General features: G+C 40.2%; 1 protein-coding gene across 4 annotated transcripts in view; it reads right to left on the bottom strand.

The window, feature by feature from the left end:
* prim2 (DNA primase subunit 2) overlaps positions 1 to 25,792 on the bottom strand; it is an 80,888-nt gene that overhangs the window by 34,981 nt on the left and 20,115 nt on the right. For all 4 annotated transcript variants that reach the window (XM_077237131.1, XM_077237129.1, XM_077237132.1 and 1 more), the window contains exons 8-10: positions 7,508 to 7,575; positions 5,255 to 5,327; positions 4,226 to 4,411 (exon numbers count right to left, since the gene is read on the bottom strand). In XM_077237131.1, coding sequence (XP_077093246.1) covers positions 4,226 to 4,411; positions 5,255 to 5,327; positions 7,508 to 7,575 — 327 coding nt within the window. The remainder of the gene's footprint in view (positions 1 to 4,225; positions 4,412 to 5,254; positions 5,328 to 7,507; positions 7,576 to 25,792) is intronic.

Here is a 25,792-nt window from a genome sequence, read left to right as displayed (position 1 = left end):
TCGACTCGTTGGATTCAGGGCGTCATGCCGAGTCGACTGATATCCAAATTTTCCATATCAACCATTTAGGGCATCAGCCATTTTGAATTTTGTACAAAAATGCTATATTTTATGAAGGCATGAACGTATTGTTACAAAACTCAGTATGGGTCATCAGTACGATGCCCTGAAAGAGCCTGAGAAGTTTCGAACCAGCGCCACCTAGTGGAAAATGAAATTTTCCAAATGCTTATAACTCTGGGTGTGGTTGACTTATTCTCACGAGAGTCATCTTCTAAGGTTTCTGAATCCTTGCCGAGTCCAACGATACCAAACATGCTAGGTTTCGCTTAACGGTTTATGTAGCGTTGTGATTTAGTGCTTACAAAACATTTGCCAATATCTTCCAAACCGTTAGACCAATCGAGACGAAACCACCATAGGAAGTTTGGAAACATAGGTCGTTGGCAAAAAGTTATCGCCCAAATTACAAAATATTAATAGTAAGTGGCAAGAAAATGCAAACAAAGTCAGGTGTGGGTCATTTTTTATGTGTATACATATAAATGTCTATAACTCCAAAACGAAATGAGATATTTTTTACCAAATTTGACCTAGACATGAATGGGTATTGGTGATACCCATTATGGTATTAATGGGAAGACTAATTAAAATGTACTTAAATAACTTATCAACTTAAATATCACTACTTTTTGTCACATCACATTCAAATTTGAAATGACTTGAAAACATGATATGTGAACCAGTGTGGACTTTGGCTGCTCATTTCAGAACATTTCATTTCCCCTGTACTCCACTGTCTTTAACAAATAATTGTTTAAAATCTGTATGGGAAAATTATTTCCAGAACCAAGGCTGCTATAAAAGTCGATGGGAACACTCAATTACATCTTGCCAATGGAGTTAACATTCGAAGAAACTTATTTAAGTTTTCCTTTGTTGAAGGTATGAATACTCGAAAAATGAATGCATTATGCATGGTTATATTGTTTGTGGTTATTTGTAGACTTTGTGTTGCATAGGTGTTTGGTAATACATTTCCCATCTTGTCTGTCCCTCTTGATATTTTCTTTCATTGCTTTTCGAAGTAAACTAAACAAAATCTTATTTCCTCCATTCTACCATTCTATTGAAAATTACCAACATCTTTCTCTCATTTTGCTACACAATGATGTCACAGTATATTGTCCGCCATTCATCTGTGACCAAGTGAATGCAGAAATGGACAGATCCATTGTGTGGCTTTATCGTTTTAGATTACTTTAGAAGCTGATATTCACCTCAATTGCAGACAAATCAAAAACTATCATGTTGTTCCAAGTACTGAATTGTTCAACAGACAAGCTGGGCTAAACTTCACCCACTGTGCATCTACATATAAATAACGCATTCATCAGAACACGGCAAAAACCGTTTCAGGGTATTTGTTTGCACTCATTGTAGTGGTAAAATTGAATCATGTTGCCTTAGTCCAAACATTTACTGAATATTAACTGCTAATATTAAAGTATGGATGTATAGCATAATCTGAAAAACTGAACTACTAAAATGCAGTCCTGTAACAGTCATGAACACTTTACATCCTTCCAAAGGATCTACATAGCTTGTAGAGTTTCAGGAGATTTCTCTTGAAGTTCTGCCATTGACACAAAAAATATGTCAGTGCTTAGCAACACTCCATCATTTGAAATTTCTTAGACAGTCATATCTGAGCTGCTGACACAAATACAGTCTAATAAATCCTGTTATGCTTTGGGGGGAAAAATGAAGGAAAACATTTAGGCACAAATTCTCAATGGTGAGCATTTCATCAGCTCGATAACAGGAACAGTAAGATATTGACAAGCATATTTACAGACCTTTTAAGACCTGCACAAATAAACTGAACACCTTATGTCCATACAGAACAAGGACCTGTGAAGACCAAGTTGGTCAGTTTGCCAATATGCAAAGTTCATTGCCCGGTTGTATAAATCAGCTTAAGTGTAATTTTCCCTAAATACCCCTTAGGTTACCCATAAACTTAAACAGTGTTGCAGAAAATAACACTTAAATGTTACTTGGTTTCTTTAGGTTAGAAAAAAACTACATAAACCCTTAGAATTTACCTTAAGTGTCTATTTTTCACTCAAGTAATCGCTTAAAAACAATTATGTGTTGCATGAAGCCCCTTAACTGTCATTTTCCTAAGTATATCATAAGGCTTAAAAAACTTCACCTTAAGTGCTACGCGGAGTGAACAGGTTTAATCCAAGTCTTCTAACAAGACACGATTGGGAACTTTATATGACAGATTTTAATTTAGGCATTTATTCTAGAGATGCACCAATCGACCAGCCAGGGACCAGAACCGGCCGATTTTCCATATGATCGCCCCAGACCAGTGATCGGACGGTCCCATCTCACGTCTTTCCCATTTCGAGACGGACAGTTTTTTTGCCAGAGGCAGAGGTGTAAAATTCAGGTTCAGAAAGTAAAAGTCCTCCTCAGTATTTTGTTCCAATCACCTGGATTTGCTAATTAGCACAGTTTTTCAGCCAGTGAATTAATTAGTCAAACTAATTAGTGAAATCAGCTGGCTGAATTCATGGGTGGAATAAACATATTACTTTCTGAACCCTGGGCTTTACACCTATGGCCAGAGGTGCCGGCAATAACGTCAGCAGCGCATTCTCGCTCTCTTCTCTCTCACGGCAAAATGACACACACCCTCTCAATTGTCTCATTTGCCCTGGTTAAATAGTGCTTGTACTGCGCACAATTTTACTAATTCACGCAGGCTTCGCGCTCACACAAAAAGCATGCGCACCACTGATCTATATAAGCGGCGCATACACACATTAGGCAGCCTCTTGAACAGCTCGCAAGTGCCAAAATGAGTGGATTACTGGGCTTAAACGGTCAAATACACACAAAATTGTGTCAAAATTACCGCCTTCGCGAGTATTCAGTGAAACACAGTCAGTTTTGGAAACCCATTTTGTCTAAGAGTATTTTGGATCTGTGCATAAACTCTTAAAGTGAAGGTAAAGAAGGTAAAGATAAATACAATAGAACAAAGATACAAATAAAATAAACAGTGCTTTATTTTTTTCAGGTATGTCTAACATTATACAGGTACAGAAATTGAATAACTAAATGTGTATTAACACAGCATAGTCTTCACTGTATACATTAAATATAATTCATCTTTGTTAAAGCTACAAAAGGGATTTTCTCTTTGTATTTTGTTGTTTGATTAACATTAATGACAGACAGCAGCAGGAATATTAGGCTACTGTCACTTTAAGACAAAATGCACAGATCCAATATAATGATACACATCGGTTTTCTTTCTCAATTTGTTTACGTTCACGTAAGCCATAAGCGATTGTGTTTATGAGGATACTCACCAAGACGGGCATTTTCACATAATTGTGCGTGTATGTGTCTGTTCAAGCACAATAGATATGGAAGAGAATGGAATTCTGTGTTCGCATTCTGCATGCCCACAGAAAACCACTTGAGTTCCAAAATGAGTTCTCTTGTCTTCATGCACTAGAATGTTTTAAAATCACATGCTTTTCTGGTCTGTACGGATCAACTACGATCCCTATCCTTGACATCGCACATCGAGCGATGTGACTATTGCGGATGCACACATTGCGATATCGCTGGTAAAACGATATATCGTGCAGCCCTAGTAATAAATGATTCTGAGCCGGTACTGAGTAAGCTCTCATGAGACCGATGATTGCATCAAAAGTTTGCTCGAAAGGGCAGCCATTCTCAGGTAAGGACATGAAATCCATTGGTTTCTCTTTGATTGAGCATCAGTTGGGAATAAGCATTACTTTTCAGAGCACAGGGAGGAGGGAAACATCGGTTTAAGATTGGGAGTGTAATTTTCTTGTTTAATGTACCATGCGCAAAAAATATGATCTCGCATGTTCCTCTAGAATTGTAATTAAAGACACGACGGAAGGGTGGCAAATTATCTCCAGCATCAGAATAGGGGAGCTGAATAACTTGGCCTTCTAATATCTTCTCTCGTTCATTTGAGTGACCCTCTCAAGAGTTATTGAGGGATGAAGAAGAGAATGACATCAGCAGAATCAAAAGTGCAATACCAAAGAATTGCTACAAACAAACAAAAAATATTCAACTAAAGTAACTGTCAGGGGACAAAAGCCTGCGGAAAAACCAGGACAATGTAAAGAAGTACGAGCTGAAGTTGAAGAGTTACCTTGTCTGCATCAACTTTCCCTTTGACAAACTCTGACCTCCAGAACTGCAAGGCCTGTTCCAGAGTAAGACCAATGCCCTTGAGGAAGAGGCCATACTGCATGCGCCCACCGTGCCGCAGGTGGTGGTTTTCTCTCAGTGCCTTGTGGAGATGCCTCATACACAGAGGAAAGGACTTGCCCGAGAGCTGGTGGAAGTGAAGAAAAGAAGAGTGGTTATTGCAAATGGCTCGTTTTATAAATCAGCCAATTTTAATGTGCAGACAGCAATCAATCAAAAATACTCTAAAATACAACAAACACACAGATCACAGGTCCACTGTGAACAGGAAACGACCATGACACAAATCACAGTCAATCAAGAGAAATTGTAAATGTACAAATATGTGTCACAAATGATTAGGACAATTGCTCACATTTACATGGAATAGCTTTATCGAACCTGGTTAGGATGTGGTAAAATAATGATATGAGGATTCAAAACGGAGGCACTGATTAAAAACGCCTTTGTTTTAATGCAAAGGCTTTGATTACAAGAGATTTCAATGCATCCGATAATGTTCAAGTAAAAGCAAAAAATGAAGGACAAAATTTGCATGTGCTGATGAGCCACTTAATTGGAAACACACACACACACACACACACACACACACACACACACACACACACACACACACACACACACACACACACACACACACACACACACACACACACACACACACACACACACACACACACACACACTCATTCCTTAGAAACATCTGTGCACATGCACTCCAACCACTAAAGTAGGACATGCTCAATGTCCTAGTAACTTGAGAATTCCAGAAAAGGAAAACTTTAACTTGAGCACAAGTCTCAAGTGACAAATATAAAGCAAACAGCGGTACAGGCTACTGAGACCAAATAAAATTTTATGCATCACAATCTTGCTAAATATTGCTTTGCGTACATATACATGCACATATACAGATAGATAAAAACATATAGAAAAATAATGCAACTTTGACAATAACTTAAGTACTTACTGAATCAATCTGCTCCAGAGAAATTTTCCCAATGTTCTTCTGAATGCTATAGTCATGACCCACATAGGCATGGCTACAACAAAGAATAAGGGAACAAATGATGAGAGCCAATCACAGTGGAAAGCACAAGGTCAGAGTAGAAAACTGACTAACACGCACATTATTCAAATGTATTCCTGTTTTCTGGAGAAGGAACATTAAACAATGCACAGCAAAAGACATGCCTTGAAACAATACAGATTCTGCAAGACGCAGACCTGACGCTCACTTAACAATTATAGAAAATTGATGAATCTAATGCCGAGGACACACTTAACGACTAGCTGAAACATTCTAAGACTGAACTGAACACACTTACAGACTGTTTTCAACGACTTGAACAGATTTTAAACCGACTGAACGCAACTGTCTCTGACTCAATGTGTTTGGGCATGATCAGTCATAAGTATCAAATGACATTCATAATCGGCCTTACAGTGGTTTAGAGTGTCCCCGGCTTAAGTTGGAGGCAACTTTGTTAAAGGAACATATATTTTTATATACAAAAAATGTGAACACAAAATTTTTAACCACTGAATCAAATTTCATATAATTTCATGCATTTTATTTTGAGACACCCTCATCTCACTTTCATAATACAGGAGAAAAAGTACTAGACCTTTGCATTAACACCACATTTAAGATCCTCTATTTAGGACGAAATGTAGTGTTGACAAAATTGCAACAATATTTCACAGTATTACCGTTTTACTGTATTTGGATGGCATAAAGGCAAGAGACTTAAAAAAAAAAAAATCTTACCACCAATCTTAAAACCTTTTGAACAGTAGTATTTATCTTAATACTGGGGACAAATATAGAGTAATAAATATTACTCTCATTCATTCTCAGTAATGCTTTTTAAAATTGTTAATAGAAAAAAGTAAATAACAATTGTGCCACCCTGTCATTTCATAAAGTCACAGACTGTTCAGCTGAATCAACAGAAATCCAGTAACAGACATGCTGAAATCATGATGATGGCAAATACTACAAAACATTTGACATTTACATAAGAAGCACATACAGGAATGGGACTGATGCAAAGAAACAGATACCTTTAGGTCTGGTCAAGTCAAGTCACCTTTATTTATATATAGCGCTTTTTACAATACAGATTGTTTCAAAGCAGCTTTACGGTGATAACACGAAAATAATGCAACAAAGTTTGTTTCTGCTGTACAGCAGATCTAAAAGAAAATAGCATCATAGTCCAGCTTAAGAAAGTTCAGTGATGGTTCATTTTTGTTTTAGAAAGTAATTAATTTATATATATATATATATATATATATATATATATATATATATATAGCTTCTCTGGAGAAAACAGTGATGTCATCGTCCAGCTCAGTTCAGTTCTCATGTAATGGTGTCAATGCAGGCAGATCAATAATATTGTTGAATATTAAGTGTCCCCAACTAAGCAAGCCAAAAGCCAAAGGCGACAGTGGCAAGGAACCAAAACTGGTCCTACCAAACAGTGCCTCATTCCACTGAGGCTGTGTGTGATGGTATGCATAATTAAGCATTTCCAGGTCCTGCTCTTTGCACATTCCCTCACTATTCAGCTCCACGCCGGCCCTTCAGACCCTCTTATCTGGCCTGCCCAGTGCTGACAAAAAGTAAAAGAGCCTACTAGCCAATCCTCCACAGCCACAACTGTCGCCTCTAAAGACACATTCAATTAAATGCTCTCATTCAGAGTCCATCAAAAAGCAAATGAATTGACTGCTGGGAATGCTGCCATTGTTTCCCTTCATGTGAGCAAGTGGAGGGACACGTTTGTCCATGCAGGCCACGTGGCCAATGACGGAGAGGCCCAGCTTTTATCTACATTGGTATCCCCGCTTGGCTGCAGCCAAAATGCAAGCCCAGGTTCACTCGTGGAAAACACTTGGTGCATCATAATGGGACTGTACCAAGACCATTAATGAAATAGACTGAATAGAAACGAGCAAGAGATAAAGAAAAGCAGTTCGAGTCACTTTGTGGAGTGAACCGTTTGATCTGTCCTCAGCAGGCCAAGGAAATTGAAATAACAACTCTGTGATTGTTTTCAATGAAATTATTTTTCAAAGAAATAAAAAAGAAAAGCCCTATGTGGATGTGTGCAAAGTTACTGCCTTAAATTGTAGCAGTTGTATTAAATCACAATGCCATAAAGAATAGTTTTATGTGAGAAGAGATGAAGATTTTTCTAATGATGTCAATTACCTGAGGTGGCTCAAAAGAGGCTGGAGTCGTTCATCAGACTGTACCGCTGGCAAGGACCGTGCAGTCATCTACAAGAAAAAAAAACTGAATTACAAATAAATTAAGTAATTTTACAGCGGTGCAGTAAAGTAAATAAAATAAAAAAGTCAATAACTGGAGCAGGAACTATGAATTTATCCAAACAGCATAACGCATAATATCCCTAGGGTAATAAAAAGTACCCAATGACCAGAAAGACTTTTAGATGCCCAAAAGATACATCAAAAAATATTACTTCAAAACCGAATTAACACAAAAGAAACAAAGTGGAAAAGTCTTCTTTAGTAGTTGAAATTGTGTCAAATAAAATCTCAGGGTTGTTTATCAGTAAATAATGTTTTTAAACATGTCTACCACAAGATCATAAATCAATTTTGCCGCTGAAGTGGCAGGATATCGGTTAACTGAAGCAAAACGGAGACAATGATGAAGAGACATAGAGGTCTGAGGATGATCAAGCTATCGAGACTGCAGTGAAACTGCAGCGTAGGCAGCAAATGTTCCAGTCCAATGACCACAGACACACAACCTTTAAAACTAAATCATCCACCATCCAACTCCACAACACGGTTTCATTAAAACAAATGTATCAAATGACGACATTCATGGATTTAGAGGAATAAAAAGGATAAAAAGTTTAGCAGTGTAGAAAAAAATAATTAGGAAAAAAAAAGCTCAAATAAAGAGTGCCAAGACTTGTGCCAGGGTTTTCAGAACAGTAGTGTGTGTGTAATCCTTCTCAAGTAGGCCAATGAAGGAAGCTTGACCATTTTTAATTATGTTTTTTTTTTGAGTGATTAACTATGTACTGGTAATGCAAAACCAAATTTTTCTCTTTTACTTGGTTTAACACGACTGAGGTGCCCTTGAGCAAGGCACCTAACTCCCAATTGCTCCGAGTATGTGTGTCCACAGTTTGCAGTGTGTGCGTTCCCTACTCAATACTCCTAATGTGTACACTAACTTGGATGGGTTAAATGCAGAGGACAAACTCCGAGTATGGGCTGCCATACTTGGCCTTCACATAATTCTCTCTCAGTGTAATACAAGCGATGCTTTGTCCGCAGAGGTTACCAGGGAAACAGCTCTATTACTGCAGTTCCATAAGTGACACCTACTGTCAGAGAGTGGATTTACATTTTCATTCAGCTTGTCTGCCATTTTTGGTCAGACCAATGCGAAAATCAGACCAAATATTTTTAGTAAATTCTAAACGGTATATAAATTCGAAAAATCTCTATGTACAATGGTTTATGGAGCAGATAAAATGCCCATCATTTATTATTTTGAGTGATAATATTTATTAAAAAATATTTAAGGGCTGAAATGTGAGGTTAATCATTTTAAAAACCTTTTTAGTCAAAACTTTATAAGCATGTAGTACCCTAAAATGTTGTTGCAAGTCACCCAAGCAATGATTTTTGTTAGTTTAAAATTCTTCCATTGCTGTTAATGTTATTTTAATGTTTAGGCAGACAAAAAATCCATAGTGCTGCTAATTTTATTTGTTGTTTGTTGATTTGCAACATAAAACTTGGTGAAATGATTTTAGTGAGTGTATCAGTACTTTTTGAACATTTCCAGCATATCTTAACAATACCGTGATATTGATATCCATGATCATTTTACTCAATATAATGGTGATATGAAGTGTTCGTACTGTTTCACCTCTAGTGGGGACAATGCAAATTTTGGCAGGGCCAGTAAAAAAAAAAATCCTTATCAGTAATGGTTGAATTAATATTATTCCAAAAGCCAGAATTTGACAAAAATATCATGAAACAGAGAGGAAAGTACTCCGCTATTTATTAATTTATTGATTGCCTTTTCTGGGCAAATCTGACACTTCTGAAAATCAAATCGTTTGAAAATAAAAACTCTATCAAACAATTTTGTGCTTTTGTATTAATAATAATGATAATTAATAATGTGTTACATTTATATAGCGCTTAAAGCTTTATACTCAAAGCGCTTTACATAGAAGGGGAGAATCTCCTCAACATCACCAATGTGCAGCATCCACCCGGATGATGCGACGGCAGCCATATTGCGCCAGAACGCCCACCACACACCAGCTTACTGGTGGAGAGGAGACAGTGATGAAGCCAATCAGTATATGGGGATGATTAGGATGCCATGATGGACAGAGGCCAAGGGGCAAATTTGGCCAGGATGCCAGGGTCTATACATCATCAAGTGAAATCCAAACCACATAACATTGGAGATAAAAGCTCAGTGCAAACTCTTTGTCAGATGGGAAGCAGCTTTCAATTTCATGCTCATTTAATGAGACACTCCCAGTAATGTCTCGTCTCTGTCCTCCATGGCCATGAAAAGCCATTACAGAAACATACATCGGCCACGACAGCTCACTAACGGCAGAGAGAATGAGGCACAGTCATTACGCCACAACAGCCATGTTGGTGATCCAGATAATTGGCAGGAAATAGAAGTCAGAAGCAGGAAAGTGGCATAGAGGGCCGCCGTGCTGAGGGTCAGCGTACAGTGCTGCAGAGAGCCTATAGAGAGATGAGAAACATGGTGGCAGTGGCCCTGAGCCAGATCCCTTCTGTCCATTCCTGAGCATGAAAAACACTTTCAGTTGAGCCTGTCAGGTATATAAGACGTTGATAGAACGCTAGATTGTGGAGCCTGATGTGATTTTCACAAGGTCATACCCATCACTTTACTACTGCAATGCAAAGCAATGCCATGTGCAAAGAAAGCCAAGCATATTAAAACTTTTACTTACTGCTAATATACATGCAGTGCAACCAATACTGTATCCTGAAGTTCATATAAACTACACATCTTCTCTTCAAATCGTATTCCTGAACATATGGCACTGTGGAATACACTCCCACATGGTCACTAACAAAGACTTTTCTCTATTAGCAACTGAATTAAACTTGAAGTAATTATTAATGGAATATATACTGTATATCCCGGAAAAAAAATCTGCATCAAAAACAATGACGCAAACAAATAGCCTACCTGTATCAAATTCAGTAGTTTATAGTAATTAAAATTGTAATACCACAGCAAAATCCAATATGGTACTGAAATCATTCCAGTATATAAAGTCAAATATTTATTTTAATATTAACAAATTCAAGTAACACTGGCGTGTAGCGTTCAAGTAGTTCCCCTTTAAATGCTATTGCATTCATTTGTTACAGTAATTATTCAGTTAAACAGTCAGCAATAAAGAACCAAAACACATAAAAACTTAATTAACAGGTCTGTTAGCACATCTTAAAAGCAGGCTGTTCAGTTGTATTCACAATGTAAGGTTTGAACAGATATGATATTTTAAAATGTTTCTGTCCACCCAGTTTACATTCACATAAGACTGTTTACATTAATATTTCACTAAAGGCACATTTGACTATTCACACACACACACAGCTGCATTACAGAAAGACCACATACACAGGAGTGTTTGAAAGATTAAAAGCCGCCTGTCAGTCAATAATATGACCAATAGTAGGGCTGCTTAATTATGGCACAATTACTTTGATTAATTCTGAGATCAGGATTATTTAACACAATTTCCCATCCACTTTTAAACTCGGTCACTTAACTTTTTTTTTTACATTATTTTTGACAGTGGACTTTGAACTTAATGTAATCTAGTTCAACAAAAACACAAATTTAACAAAATTAGTTTAGCCCCAACTAGGCTTGGGCGGTATCCAAATTTTGATACCGTCAATCCTCCTCCCTATTTTACCGGGGTATACGGTATTACCGTGACTAATTAAAAATTATGACATAAGGCTCAGACAGCGTCACCAAACTGTTGGCTTGTGCCTACACTGTTCAGAAACGGAATACCAGATCGGGCAAAAAAAAAAAAAAAAATTAAGGCCAACCCGTGCACGTTGTGTCTGATGACGACATTAAATGTAATTATGAGCCGGAGCCCTATTAAGACTCGACTATTTTTAATACGTGGGTCGTTATAATATGGTGGCGCCAAATAATTTTCTAACCCAGGTGCTGAGGGGGTGGTAGATATAAATGCTATTTATAAATGAGCAAAAATGGGACAATTAATAATATTTAATTATTTTAATTATGACAATTGTATTCATTTTATTAATTAATTTAAATTAAATTAACAAGCAACAAGCAAGAAGTGCATTTGTAAATCCGGTGACACGCGTCCATTGATTTTTATTAATACAACTTTTCTGTAAGTGCTGCAAAGATTAAGTTGACGATCGCCATCTCCTAGTGGACGCGCATATATAGAGAGAAATGCAAATCATGGATTACATAATCAGAAGGTATTTCCTTTTTCTTTTCGTTTTGAATTGTTTCGTTTAAAGAAATTGACGATTGATATCTCCGTAGTGAACGCGCCTATAGAGAGAAATGCACATCATGGATTAGTAAGAGAGTATGCTGCCTATATTTCTTTTCCTTTTGAATTGTTTCGTTTAAAGAAATTGACGAATCGCCATCTCCATAGTGAACGATAGAGAGAAATACACATCATGGATTACATAATCAGCGAGTGGCCTATTTCTTTTCGTTTTGAATTGTTTCGTTTAATGAAATTTCAAGCTTTATTTAGATATCTGTCATGTCTGTGAGACATACACTGAGTTTCGGTTAATTTATGATGAGATTTCAATGCAAGTGACGGCGGCGCGCCAGCGCACCATCATGTCATGATGTTGTCTGCTATATTTGATTCTTATTTATTATTGGTTGATAAAATTTTTTATTAAAATTAAGATACAATTTATACAAAACGAAATTCACTTTAAAGAAATGCCTTTTACAAAATGAAACTTAATTAAGTGGTCAATGACTGACTCCCGATGCATCCCATCTTACTCGTGCTGTTCAGTTTTCATTATCAACGTAAAAAAAAAATAACATTATAATATTTTAAAAAATATAAATTAATGCGCTTATTTAATGAACTCGGGGCAAAATGCATCTTCGCAGCAGTGAGTGGGTGGTTGTTTCGGAGATACGACATTAGGTTAGGGGTGTTTCCATCTCTCGCGGTCACCTTTTTTATTGCAACATTTACAAATTGCCTCATCAGTATTTACCGCCTCTCCCTTCTCTCTCTCTCTCTTTCTCCTCCACACTGTCACTTGATGACAACTACATAAGCATTTTTAGGCATTGAATAAATTATATTTATATATTATATATAAGTGCCGGTAATGACGGTATTGAAACTGATACCGTTGCTATTTTAAGACCCCGCGGTATACGATATTACCGAAATACCGCCCAACCCTAGCCCCAACCAACAGGTTCTATATATTTTTTACCTTTAGTATTAGCTTGGTACTAAAGTACTAATACTTTGACAATACTACTGGGCTTAAGAAATTCTGATAATTTACTAAATACTTTTCCACACAGAATGTGTACACAAAATGTGTAAATTAATAAATATGAAATTTAGCTTTATTTTATTATGAAAAAAAACACAATAATAGATATGCAAAACAATTCCATATACACAATTACATGAATAATGAGGCCATAATGAATGGAGATGACTAACTTGTGGTTTATGAATATTCTTGGGACTAAAAGGAAACAGACTAAACATATGCTTACCATCTTTCTGTCTGGATTAAACAACATGCAGACATTCCTCTACAGAGAGATAATTGCAGCATCCCCATCTTCTTCGAATGGAATTCTTAATAACCACTACAAGGAAATCAGGACACCATCTCAAAGAAATAAATTCATGTCAGTCCCCTTAACACGAGAACCTAAATGGTTAATTTTCTGTTACTTCACTCAAGTAAATCAGAAACACAATGTTTACAAATTAAACACTTTGTGGAGAGTATGGTGAAACTTCCTTTTTAACTGATTATCATGTTGGTTGCTTGAGACACATTACTAGGGAACAGATGTCGCAACAAAATATGCTTGCTGAGACAAATACGGGACAACTGGAAAGACAACTCCCCCATCAGGTCACAGCAAACAATGCAAGGACATCCTTCAAACAAACTCCAGCTGAGCAAATACAGTACAGTGTGTCCTTGCATACAGAAACAGCATATCTGTAACTTTCCATTTATGTTTGGATACAACATCACCACCTGACAGGCTACTGAAAAAAACTTATCAAACATGCCAACTTGAAGCTTTAAGCTTGAAAAATTATATGCAAAATTAATTTACTTGAGCTGGTGTCACTTCAGTATGGAAGCTTGTTTCCGCCATGGAATAAAAAAAATAAAAAGGTAATTGCGACTTTTTCACAGAATTGTGTGATATAAACTAGCAATTGCGAGTTATAAAGTTAGAATTGCATTATATAAAGTCACAGTGCTTAGTCACAGTTGTGAATTTATACAAAAAAACTTTTTCTCAGAATTGGCACACAATTGCAAATTATAAAGTCAGAATGGTGAGATATAAACGTGCAATTCTGAGAAAAGTAGTACGAAAGCCCTCAGAGGCCATGGATAATTATTTATCGAGATAACAATAGTGTCTTTTTTGTTATCACGACTTTAAATAAAAATAAAACCTAACTAACCGCAATACCAGTTTATAACTTTATCTAATGAACATCAGTATTAGTTTAACAATGAACTAGTATTAGCATTAACTGATATGATTAAATATCAGCAAAAACTAAATTATATCGAAATCAGTAAAGCTTGTTAAATCAAAATTGGTATCACAACTACAAAATCATTTGACTTTCACCAATAAAAATATAAAGAGTAATTTTAAATCAAATCAAGCCTTCTCTCTGAACATGTTGTACTGACACATGAGCTGGCAAAGGAAAATGTAAAATTGTCCAGACAGGAAAAGCTAATGAACGAACTGGTCCAGATGGTGATTCAACTGTGATGAAACATGCAAGACCTAATTGAGAGGCATGCTATGCAGGGACTTTATCTCCTGGATCGCACTTGTGCACACTGCTAGAGGCTACGCAAAATGGCGAGAAGACGTTGCGGCTAATTGGCATCATTGAGTTCCTACGGAGGCTTGTTGGGCTCTCTGAGGAGTGGCTAGTCACTGGATTTAGCTTGTTAGCAAAAGCACAAACAGCTTCTCTATGCATAAGGAGTCTGGAGATCTATAGTGTAGGGAAGGTACAGTCATCGCACAGCATCATGAGCGCAAGAGGCCAATTTAACAAGATTAGCAGCGTGTACATCGCATACTGATATCCTGAGCAGGTTTTATCGATGTAAAGATTACTGATGAGATTGTCACAGGCTTAATGACAGGAATTAATCGTTTGACAGGAAATGTCAAAAGACATGTGAATTCGATGTATTTGTTTAATATACTTGCATTTTAAATCGACAAAAATAACTGAACCGGCGCACGCGCGGCTGGAGCATTCCAACTCGGCCATGCTAGCGGACTCTGGCAAGGGATTGCGACGTGTTGTTTTTAAAAAGAGTTGAGTAACATTTGCTTAAGGCATCATTTTTGACCTATAATATTCTGTTATTGTTTGGTGACTACGATGATAAAGAGTCATACAGCGTTAAATAGCTAATTAAAGTGCTTATACGGTATACGGTAAGTGTATGTTCATTGCAAATTATTATTTGATTACTGTATTCTTAAGTTTTTATTAGTAGTTTTTATTTGGTGGAATACATTGTTCTCATTTTCTGTGACCTAATGTATATCAGGTGAGTTTATTGAACAAGAGAGTTTCACTTTGATTTGATTTCACACTTCCACCAGTCATTTAAACACACTGCAAAATCAACAAGAAATTTGTTTTTGTTTCACAGAGTGTGACAGAAGAGGCAGTGTTTTCTAGTGGCACATACAGTATTTTATTTCTGTGTGTGCAACATCTAGGTATAATAATAATAATATTATCTGCTAATACCAAAAACATTAAATCTGATTGGCTTACATTGGTGACATCATTTGTACATGATATGCGGCCCGTGAGACTTGCACTTGGACCATTGTGCGGCCCAGTGGAAAAAAAGTTATCTAATGCATAACCATTGCATTAGAGGAACTGTCTGTCTTGCGTGTTGTTTTAGTTTTTCAACAAACCATATTATACCTTAGATGCGCCTTCAGATTTGAGAGTTTTTTACAGAGAATCTTTACACCCCTAATATACATACACAACTTGCATTTGATTTTGTCCTCATATTAAACTCTGCTTTGGGTTTAAAGGGGAGAAATTGGACGACTGCCATTTCATACAATTTTATAAGCAGCTTACAAAAATACATTACTGAGAGTAGAAACTCAGAGCAAACCTTATGAAAGAATCACATGGTTCATCACATGAGAGAATGGCTTAATTTTCATGTCTTTAACGTCTTTATGTGGCACATGAAAGAGTCAAAGACCTTGGAGAAGACAAACCTCTCAAAACCCATAAACCTGCAACCACAATAACATTTATGTGAACGGGCAGGCTACTCTGTGCAAGCTGCTTAAATCCTGAACAGCCACGCTACGAGCTTTAAATGTTTGGATTCGATGATAACATTGAGCAGACCTTTCCGCATGTTCCTGAAGATGAATCAGTGTAAAGCCATAAATCAGAAAGCCCACTGTTGCTTTCATAAATCCCCAGACAGGCCAAATTGAGTGTTGGATTAGTATAGTCTGGAGCAAAGCTGCAAAAGTCTTCTCCCCTTTGTTGGCGGAGACATCCGCATCTTGATAAGCAATCAGCAATACCCAAACTGACCAGATTAACTGGAACCACTGAGGGGAATCTGACCAGCAAAGACACAGAGATGAAGGATGCATGTCTAACACAAGGTAGCTTATAAGATTTTTAAAAATTATATAAAAAATAAAAAAACAATTAAGCACTGTTACTTAAATGTAACTTATATTGAAATACAATGCTGTAGCTGTCTAGTACTTTAAAATGCATTTGAGAAAATGTAGAATTTGTTTTAGTCCCTGCACTCTTTAGGTACATTCTCATTTACCATTATCTAGCAAATTTTCATTTGTGAACTCCAGTCACTTCAATAGGAATCTACCACAACAAGTTGAAAAATTTACCAGCGCAGATTATTCAATGGGTTCAATTGCCGCATGGATTGAAAACACCTTCTGTGTGAGCTGACCTTCATATATATTGACAACAGACAATGAACCTTTTGTCCCGCGTATTTTATCTAGTGTGATCACACCTTTATGCTGTGACTTTTCCGCTTTAATTAAATTATAATAATGATAAATAATGGTTGAATCTTTTTATCTTTCCGTTCTCAAACAGTGATCAATAATATTATTATTAATAATATTATAATTATGCAACCGGTACAACAATACTAAAATGTAATATCAGGGTTCCCCCTAGAATCCTCCAACTTAAATTCAAGGCTTTCTAAGAACTTTTTAATACCATTTCAAATGAAATTCAATGTCACCTTCGTACCCATTCCGACAGAAGAATGAGGGGAAAATGTCAAATCTGTATACATTTTAAACCCTAGAAAATAATTATGTACAACTAGGCTACTTGAATTAAATAAAACATTTTATTTAAATTATCAGTAATATTTAATACATACGCAACAGCGTTGTAGCACGCACGTGTGTGTAGGCCAGTGTTAATTTTGGCAGCCATTTTTTATTTAGTCTTAGTCTTCATCTTCAGACGAAAATGCTTATTGGTCTTAATCACATTTGAGTCATTTTGTTTTTTTATAGTTTTAGTTGACGAAAATTCTTTGCATTTTTTGTCAACCTTTAGTCAAACTGCAGTTACTTTACTTTTGGTAGTTATTTTATAAGTAGTCTTTAGACAGAAAATGTCATAATTATTCTCTCTAGGCCAATTCAATTAAGCTTGTGAGAAATTATTGACATTGCACTCTTTAGTAGTAGCACTTGTGCAGTTCTACATAATTATCCCTTTTCCTATGTTCCTAAGTTCCCTTTTCCTTAACCAATTTTTTAGAGTGCCGTACCCCTGGAGCGCCCTCTCTTCCACTTAGACTGCACTCACACCTTTTCCATTAAGTGACAATATTTGCCCCCTTTAATCAATTTTTCCATTTCATTTTGTACCTTTATAATACCTTTAAAAAAGAAATAATGCTTTAAATAAAACGTGACCGAACACAGACCGACTGAATGACACTTTAATTCAAGTAGAAAATCTTAAATGAAGATCTTCAACTCCAGCTTGTCTGTGTTTTCAGATCATCCGCGCTTCTTCAGGAGTGTAGAGAGAGCGCGCACACTGTTGCCAGATACTATTGAAAAGACTGGGTAGAAAACATGTTCTTTTAACAGAAAAGCTCTGATTTGGGTTTAAATTAGGGCTGAACGATTATGGAAAACAATCTAATTGCGATTTTTTTAACCAATATTGCGATTGCGATTTAATATGCGATTACTTTAAGTTCTTTACCTTCTGTATTAGTCGACAAAGACAAGCAATAAATCATTGTACAGTAGGGATGGGAATCTTTAGGCAGCTCATGATCCGATCTAATTTTTATTCTTATTAATTAATCTTAACACTTAAAATATCTATTTAATTACATGTGTAAATACATACTTTAAATATATATATATATATATACACACATACATTTAATTAAACCAATTACATGTTAATAATTTTAAGTGGGCTATAAACTAATATAGCTTCAAAATATAAAAGCAAGTAAATAAAGAGGAACAAAAAAAAACATTACAAGCAATAAACAAAGAGTGCTTTCAGTATTTAAAAGTAGGCTGTCTGAACGTTTTCCATTCAAGAGCTGGAGTGATTTTCCCCCTATACGATAAGCTGCATTCACACTAATGCACATATCTCTTTTGAAATTGTAAATGTGGTTTGTCCTATTGGTTTAAGATATAACTGACCGTGTTTACATTAATTTCGCGTCAAAAGCATTTTGAGATGCAAGTACATTTAACCAATGAGTCGCTCACAGCCGCATGCACAAGCACTCTTCACAAAGCACGCTTAAGTATTTTAAAATGAAAGCAGCTTTCTCAGTGATTTTCATAATTTTAATATATAAGGCAATTGCATTCCAAAAGACATAATGCCTTTGTGGAGAATTTGTTAGGAAAATTCCGGCGGCCAAGACGCACTGCATGAGTAACATCAAATTGGCAAAACCTGTGCAATGAAGCCCGCGACTGTCCTTGTAATTCGCTTAAACCCCGAACTTTATGTAAGCTTATTTTTCAGAAGGTTCGAGCGGTGTGTGTGTGTGTGTGTGTGTGTGTGTGTGTGTGTGTGTGTGTGTGTGTGTGTGTGTGTGAGAGAGAGAGAGAAATTAGAGGCAAGCAGAATACGGTTGTTCTCTTTCATAGGTTCACTCAACGCTGCGGAAAGCGCAGTGGGATATTCTCTGAATGTGCCGATTGTCTGAAGCCTTATAGAATCACGCCAATTCATTGGCTGATGGCGTCCGCGCGATATGGCTCCGCCCCGACGCTCTTACGTCGCATCATTACATATTCGCGCGCGCGCCATCTGCTCCTCAGATTTCTCTACCTTCAGAGCGAAGCGGTCACGTTGCCCTTCGCTCGTGATTTTTCTGAGCTACAAATACATCTGGATTATTCTCGGCGCTTCTGCGACTGTTCAAGCGGAACTCTGTTTCTCCTTACTGTGAAGTTGCCATGGATTTCAGACGCTGTACTCCGCCATGTGCTCGTTACATCGCTAACGACGACCCACACAGTAAGTGCGTTAAGTGTTTGGGTTTTTCACATGCACGTGAGGCAGTTATAGGATCGTCTAAATGCAAATTCTGTGAAAATTTGTTGCTCAAAACCCTTAAATCGCGGCTCGCGGTCTTTGAGAGGGAATCATTCGTCTCCCCCTGTCGCGCTCCCGAGGCCTCTCGAGGATCCGCGACATGGGGTTCGGATGTAGAGCTTGAGGATGTGGAGTTCGAGCAGACGAGCCCTGCTCTTTCTCTCCCTCCCTCCCCTCGGCACGCGCGAGGCATGCCAGTCGAATTTTCACACGATTATTTGCGCCCCAGCCCGGGAGCACGCGACGCGGTTTCTTTCGGGCTGGAGGATATACTTTTTACCGAGGCTTCCGACTCCGAGGATTTCGGGCCTACTCTCGCCGACGAGGTTATCCCGCCGAGCGGCCAGGAAGCGCGGCCTACTGCGGCCTATGCGGAGCTCGTTGACGTGCTTTCGCGCGCTACGGAGAAGCTCACTATTGATTGGCCCGACGAGCCACGTGAGTCTCAGTCGTTGAAACTCGACGAAAGGCTTCTCAGTGGCCCTAATTCTAGGCCTCAACGGAGGAAGCTGCCATTTTTCAGTGATCTGCATCATGAGATTTCCAGATCCTGGAAGCAGCCTTTTTCTTCGCGCCTCACTAATGCGGCTGCTGCTGATTTCACCAACCTGGTAGGCTCTGTGGAACAGGGCTATTCAGCCATTCCGGCGATTGAGGAAACTTTAGCCGACCATCTTGCTCCGCCACCAAGCATACCGCACGCGCTATAGGTCGCTCTATGGCTGGTTCTGTTGCGGTGGAGCGCCACTTGTGGCTTAATCTCACGGAGATCCGTGACAAAGAGAAGGTTTTCCTCTTGGACGCCCCCATTTCTCAAACGGGGTTGTTTGGTGAGGCGGTCAACACAGTGGTTGAGAAATTCCGCTCCTCCAAATCCCAATCGGCCGCGTTCAGACAGTTCATGCCCAGGAGGGCTAGGGAACCTTCTGCTCCCGCCCCGGTGCGACCCAGAGAACGTCCCTCTCATAGACCGGATTTCTCTTCCAGAAGAAGCGAACCAGGGCATCTCCCACCTACCACGGTTTGGGGAGCCCGTGGTCGCCCGTTTCCCCGTCAACGGCCTCACAAGCGCCTCCAGTTGAGGCGGTCCGACAAACCGACTGCTCCGGCGGCCCAGAGCCGTTCCTGACCTTCCGGTCAGAAAAAGGAGAGCTCCTCTGCTTCCTCAAGGTTGGGTCAGACCGCACAAGCGTTTCTGCCCACCTCCCAGCTCTCCTTTCCTTGCCCTGTCACCTTCGCCACTCAGAGTGTCTCGAAGTGCAGGTCATATTTCACCTTCTCTACTCAGTCTGGTGCGGGAGGAAGGAGACGCTTTCTGCTTTCTCCCCTCACCCCCCACACTCTCTATAACTACCGGCCGCATCCTCGGAGGCACTTTCCGTTTTCCTCCGGAGCAGGCGGATCTGGTCACCATGACCCCAGCATCGATGCCTCCCATCACGTGCCAGGACGCAGATGGCCCTCCTGCACAGTCAACCTCTTTACTCCAGGAGCGTCAGCACGGCACCCTCACTCAGGTATGTCGTCTGCATTACAACATCCCTCCTCCTCTATCACATTTCCTTCCAGAGTGGGAGCGCTTACCAGGGGTATCGTCTTGGGTTCTTCGCACAATTCGGTTCGGCTACACTCTTCAGTTTTGCCGCAATCCCCCCTGTTTCAACGGGGTGTTTCCTACTGTAGTAGACAGCGCCACTCAGGCTTCTGTACTTCAGCAGGAAATCTCTTCCCTCCTTCTCAAAGGAGCAATAGAGGAGATTACTCCAGGGGAAACCGAGCGGGGCTTTTACAGCCGTTACTTCCTGGTCCCGAAGAAGGGCGGCGGTTTGCGTCCCATACTGGACCTCCGCCGACTGAACTTCGCCCTTTACAAAGGGAAATTCAAAATGTTGACGCTGAAAGCTATCATATCTCAGATTCGGCCAGGGGATTGGTTCGTGACGATAGACCTAAAGGATGCTTATTTTCACATCCAGGTTGTTCAGCGACACAGGCAGTTCCTCAGGTTCGCCGTTGGAGGAAGGGCGTTCCAGTACAGGGTCCTTCCCTTCGGCCTATCTCTGGCCCCGAGGACATTTACAAAGTGCATGGATGCAGCTCTGGCCCCATTGCGGCTCCAGGGCATCCGTGTTCTAAATTACCTAGACGATTGGCTCATTTTAGCCCAGTCCAGGAACCTAGTGGCCCACCACAGAGACATCGTTCTGAGTCATATCCAGTCTCTCGGTTTGAGGTTGAACTCGGAGAAGAGTGTTCTTGCTCCGGCTCAAAGCACCGTTTTCTTGGGGGTGCACATGGATTCCGTTCTCATGCAGGCCCGCTTGGCCCCTGCACGGATTTCCAGCCTGATGACATGCTTGGCTCGTTTTTTTGCTAGGCCATCATGTGTCTGTGGGCACCTGCCGCAGGATGCTGGGCCTTATGGCCGCGGCCTCCTCCGTGCTACCGCTGGGCCTACTCCACATGAGACCCTTCATGTGGTGGGTGAAACTCTCAGGGGTTCGACCCTCCGGGTCAACCCTTCGCCTACTGAAGGTATCGCGCAGTTGCTTTCGAGCCCTGTCAGTTTGGCGGGACCCTCTTTTTCTTCGGAAAGGGATCAGCATGGGTGCGGTATCTCGTCGCCAGATGATTACGACGGATGCCTCTCTCACCGGCTGGGGAGCAGTTTTCGAGGGCAGACCAGCGTGTGGGGTCTGGACCGGAGAGGCTCTCTCTTGGCACATAAATTGCCTGGAGTTAAGAGCCGTTTTTCTGGCTCTGCATCATTTCCTCCCTCTTCTGGAGGGTCACCATGTCATTGTCAGAACAGACAACATGGCAGTGGTGTCTCATGTGAACCGGCAGGGAGGTTCTCGGTCGCGCACCCTAGACAGGCATGCGCGTCACCTTCTCCTGTGGTCTCAGAGCAGATTCCTATCTCTAAGAGCGGTTCATGTCCCAGGGGTTCTGAACCTCGCGGCAGATTTTCTGTCGAGACAGAAACTCAGATCGGGGGAATGGATGTTGAACCGCCAGACGATGGCCCTGATCTGGGAGGTTTTTGGAGAGGCGGAGGTGGACCTCTTTGCATCTCAAGAGTCGTCCCAATGCCTGCTTTGGTTCTCCCTGAGTCCCCCGGCCCCATTGGGGATAGATGCGTTCGCTCACCCTTGGCCAACGCAGAAACTCTATGCCTTCCCGCCCATCAAACTGATCCAGGCGGTCTTGGCCAGAGTGAGAGAGAGCGGAGTCCGCCTCCTCCTGGTAGCTCCGTTCTGGCCATCTCAGCCATGGTTTTCGGAGCTAATTCCTCTACTGGAATCTTCCCCCTGGAGGATCCCGGTCAGGGAAGATCTTCTGTCCCAGCTACAGGGCAGGATATGGCATCCTCGCCCAGACATGTGGAAGCTGTTCGTTTGGCCGATCAGAGGCCGTCGGCATTAAGCTCTGGTCTCCCAACTGACGTTCAGGAGACCATTGCGAGTGCTAGAGCCCCTTCTACAAGGAGATTATATTCTTCCAAATGGAGGGTGTTTGAGACTTGGTGCTTAGCACATGATAGGAGCCCAGTTAACTGCCCTGCTGGTTCAGTACTGGAATTCCTGCAGGAGAAGTTTGCTGCTGGAGCAGCCGCTACCACTCTCAGAGTTTATGTCGCGGCTATTGCAGCGCATAGGGAATCGGATTCCCCTAGGCAAATTAAGGTTAGTTTCTGCCTTCATGCGTGGGGTGAAGCGCCTGAAACCGGCTCGCTCCCCTAGAGTTCCCCCATGGGATCTTTCTGTTGTCTTAGAGGGTTTGACGAAAGCCCCCTTTGAGCCCTTGGAGTCAGCTCCGGAGAGGATTCTGACTCTCAAGGTTTCTCTTTTGTTAGCTTTGTCCTCATTAAAGCGGGTGGGAGATTTACAAGCTCTTTCTGTTAGCGAGTCTTGCTTGGACTTTGCCCCTGGCCTGGTCAAAGTTTCCTTGAGGCCGAGACCAGGGTATGTCCCCAAGGTTCTTTCCTCAACTTTCCGCTCACAGGTAGTTAACCTTAACGCTTTCCACCCTCCTCCATTTTCGTCTGAGGAAGATAGGAAGCTTAACTTGCTCTGCCCAGTTCGTTCTCTTAAGATATATGTAGACCGCTCAGGCGATTGGAGGAAATCTAACCAGCTTCTGGTTTGCTTCGGTGCTAGCCGCCGTGGGCTTGCTGCATCAAAGCAGAGGATTTCTCACTGGGTCACAGAGGCTATCTCGTTGGCTTACGAGGTGCGTGGCTTGCCTTCACCTCTTAGCATTAAAGCACATTCCACCAGAAGTGTAGCATCTTCTCAAGCTCTTTTCAGAAGAGCACTTTTGGGGGATATTTGTGATGCGGCAGGCTGGTCCTCTCCGCACACTTTTGTAAGGTTCTATAGCTTGGATCTTGACATGACCCCGGGTTCCCAGGTTCTTTCTGTTTGAACTCATTTCGGTCGTTGTTTCTTTTATCTACCAGTTATAAAAGCGCTCTGGCTTGGCGAGTTTGGTAGTCCGTTCCCACTGCGCTTTCCGCAGCGTTGAGTGAACCTATGAAAGAGAACGTCTCTGGTTACTTGCGTAACCTATGTTCTCTGAATAGGGAACGAGACGCTGCGTTAGCGGCCAAGCTCCTCGCGCTGCTGACAGTTTCTTTTCGGCAGAGAAATCTGAGGAGCAGATGGCGCGCGCGCGAATATGTAATGATGCGACGTAAGAGCGTCGGGGCGGAGCCATATCGCGCGGACGCCATCAGCCAATGAATTGGCGCGATTCTATAAGGCTTCAGACAATCGGCACATTCAGAGAATATCCCACTGCGCTTTCCGCAGCGTCTCGTTCCCTATTCAGAGAACATAGGTTACGCAAGTAACCAGAGACGTTTCTAAAGCACGCGCAGCGTCATCACGCATCCGTGTTTAAAAACTAAGCTCAGATTCGATTCTGAAATTCTCTGAATCGATCCAGAATTGTTGGAGAGAGAATAAATAACATAAAAAATACTGTTCTTTCCTGTATGCCAGACCTATGCGTAGCGTGCCAAGTTGATGCTTGATCTGCAGACTGCTTTTCTCTCGCGTGTCACATGACCAGTGTAATCGCAGCTTTTGCGGTTACAAAATCGCATTTCATCATATCGCGATATTATCGCAAATGCAATTAATCGTTCAGCCCTAGTTTAAATTATTGAATTAATGCATTTGTGGCCACAGCAGATTAAACCGACACTTTCCCATTTCAGACGACAAAAAAGGCTTGGTTACTATCTTGTTCTGTACCTCACTTGCTTAGTAACCATAGTAATGGATGCGCACGCTATCGCTTTTTCTGCTATGACGTGGAGCGCGAGGTGCAACCAGCGCTGCATGAATTTTGAATTAGCCTACATTAGTAACAGTTAATTTTGTTACGGTATGAACTTAATCCTAGGAAAGGCAAAAAAATATATAAAGACCTTTGTAATGAAATCCAAGACTTTGTATACCAAATTCAAGGCTTTTAAGGCCTTAATTTGAGATGATCAAATTTAAGACTTTTTCAATGCCTTTGAGGGCACCCTGAATATGATTTGTTTACCTAAGAAACATTTTTGCTTTCTAAAATTCAATTCCAAAACATTTGCGGTTGAAAAACCTCGCAACTCCATTTGAGCTTGATTTTGGAATAATGTTAATAATATAACGTTAGACGCAAGTGTCTGACCAAACAGAAAGCCACAATACTAACTTTGACAACAAGGTGTTTAATCTTTTTAATCAAGGTGGGTTTTTTTTTATTCCTGAATAGTAACAGATCGACACTAACTTTAAGCCGGTTTCAAAACGAGCTGGATAGGATCTGTCATGGAAACATATCCTCGGATAAACTCCTGCGATCCACAGCTAATGCGAACACATTGTCTTGCGACTTGCATAGCATGACTTGACAGCTGAACGTGGGCATTTCACCCATTTTGGATGCGTCAACGGCACATTTGCAAAGGCCGTACTACCTGAGTTCATGATTGGTTGACTGCCAAATTAAAATCTTAAACAGAACGATAAAATAACATTATTAACTGGTTACGGGTAATTTCAAATTAGCGTTTCTGTTCAGAACTTTTAAAACTTGGTTTCGTTTTCATTTTTATGTTCCTGGTTTCGTTTTCATTTTTATGTTCCTGTTAAAATTTTGTTTTTGTTCCTTGAACCTGTTCAGAGCCCTGATTGAAATGCAGCTTAATACATGTTCTGGAGAGCTCACTCATACCTGTCGATTTCTAACAGCATTTGGATGAGAATTTTGCTTTAAGGACTGACTGGGGAAGCAGAGGGCAAAATCCTCAGCTCACCTTTCTGTTAAAAAAGGCCTAAAAGAAATAAAACCACATGAACACTGGAAACCCACAATCCCTCCAAAGAACGACCATTAAAGGCTTTTTTTAAAGAATTACTTTACAATGAGTTCATTAGATGAGCTGGTTCAAATGAGCAAGGAAACTTTTAACCCAAAAGGCAAGAGCAAGGAAA

The sequence above is a fragment of the Siphateles boraxobius genome, unplaced genomic scaffold, assembly GCF_051911475.1.
Source record: "Siphateles boraxobius isolate OS27281-9 unplaced genomic scaffold, OSU_SipBor_1 20, whole genome shotgun sequence".
Classification (NCBI taxonomy): domain Eukaryota; kingdom Metazoa; phylum Chordata; class Actinopteri; order Cypriniformes; family Leuciscidae; genus Siphateles; species Siphateles boraxobius.
The sequence above is the reverse complement of the archived record's forward strand: the minus strand, read 5'-3'. Positions and strand labels throughout refer to the sequence as shown.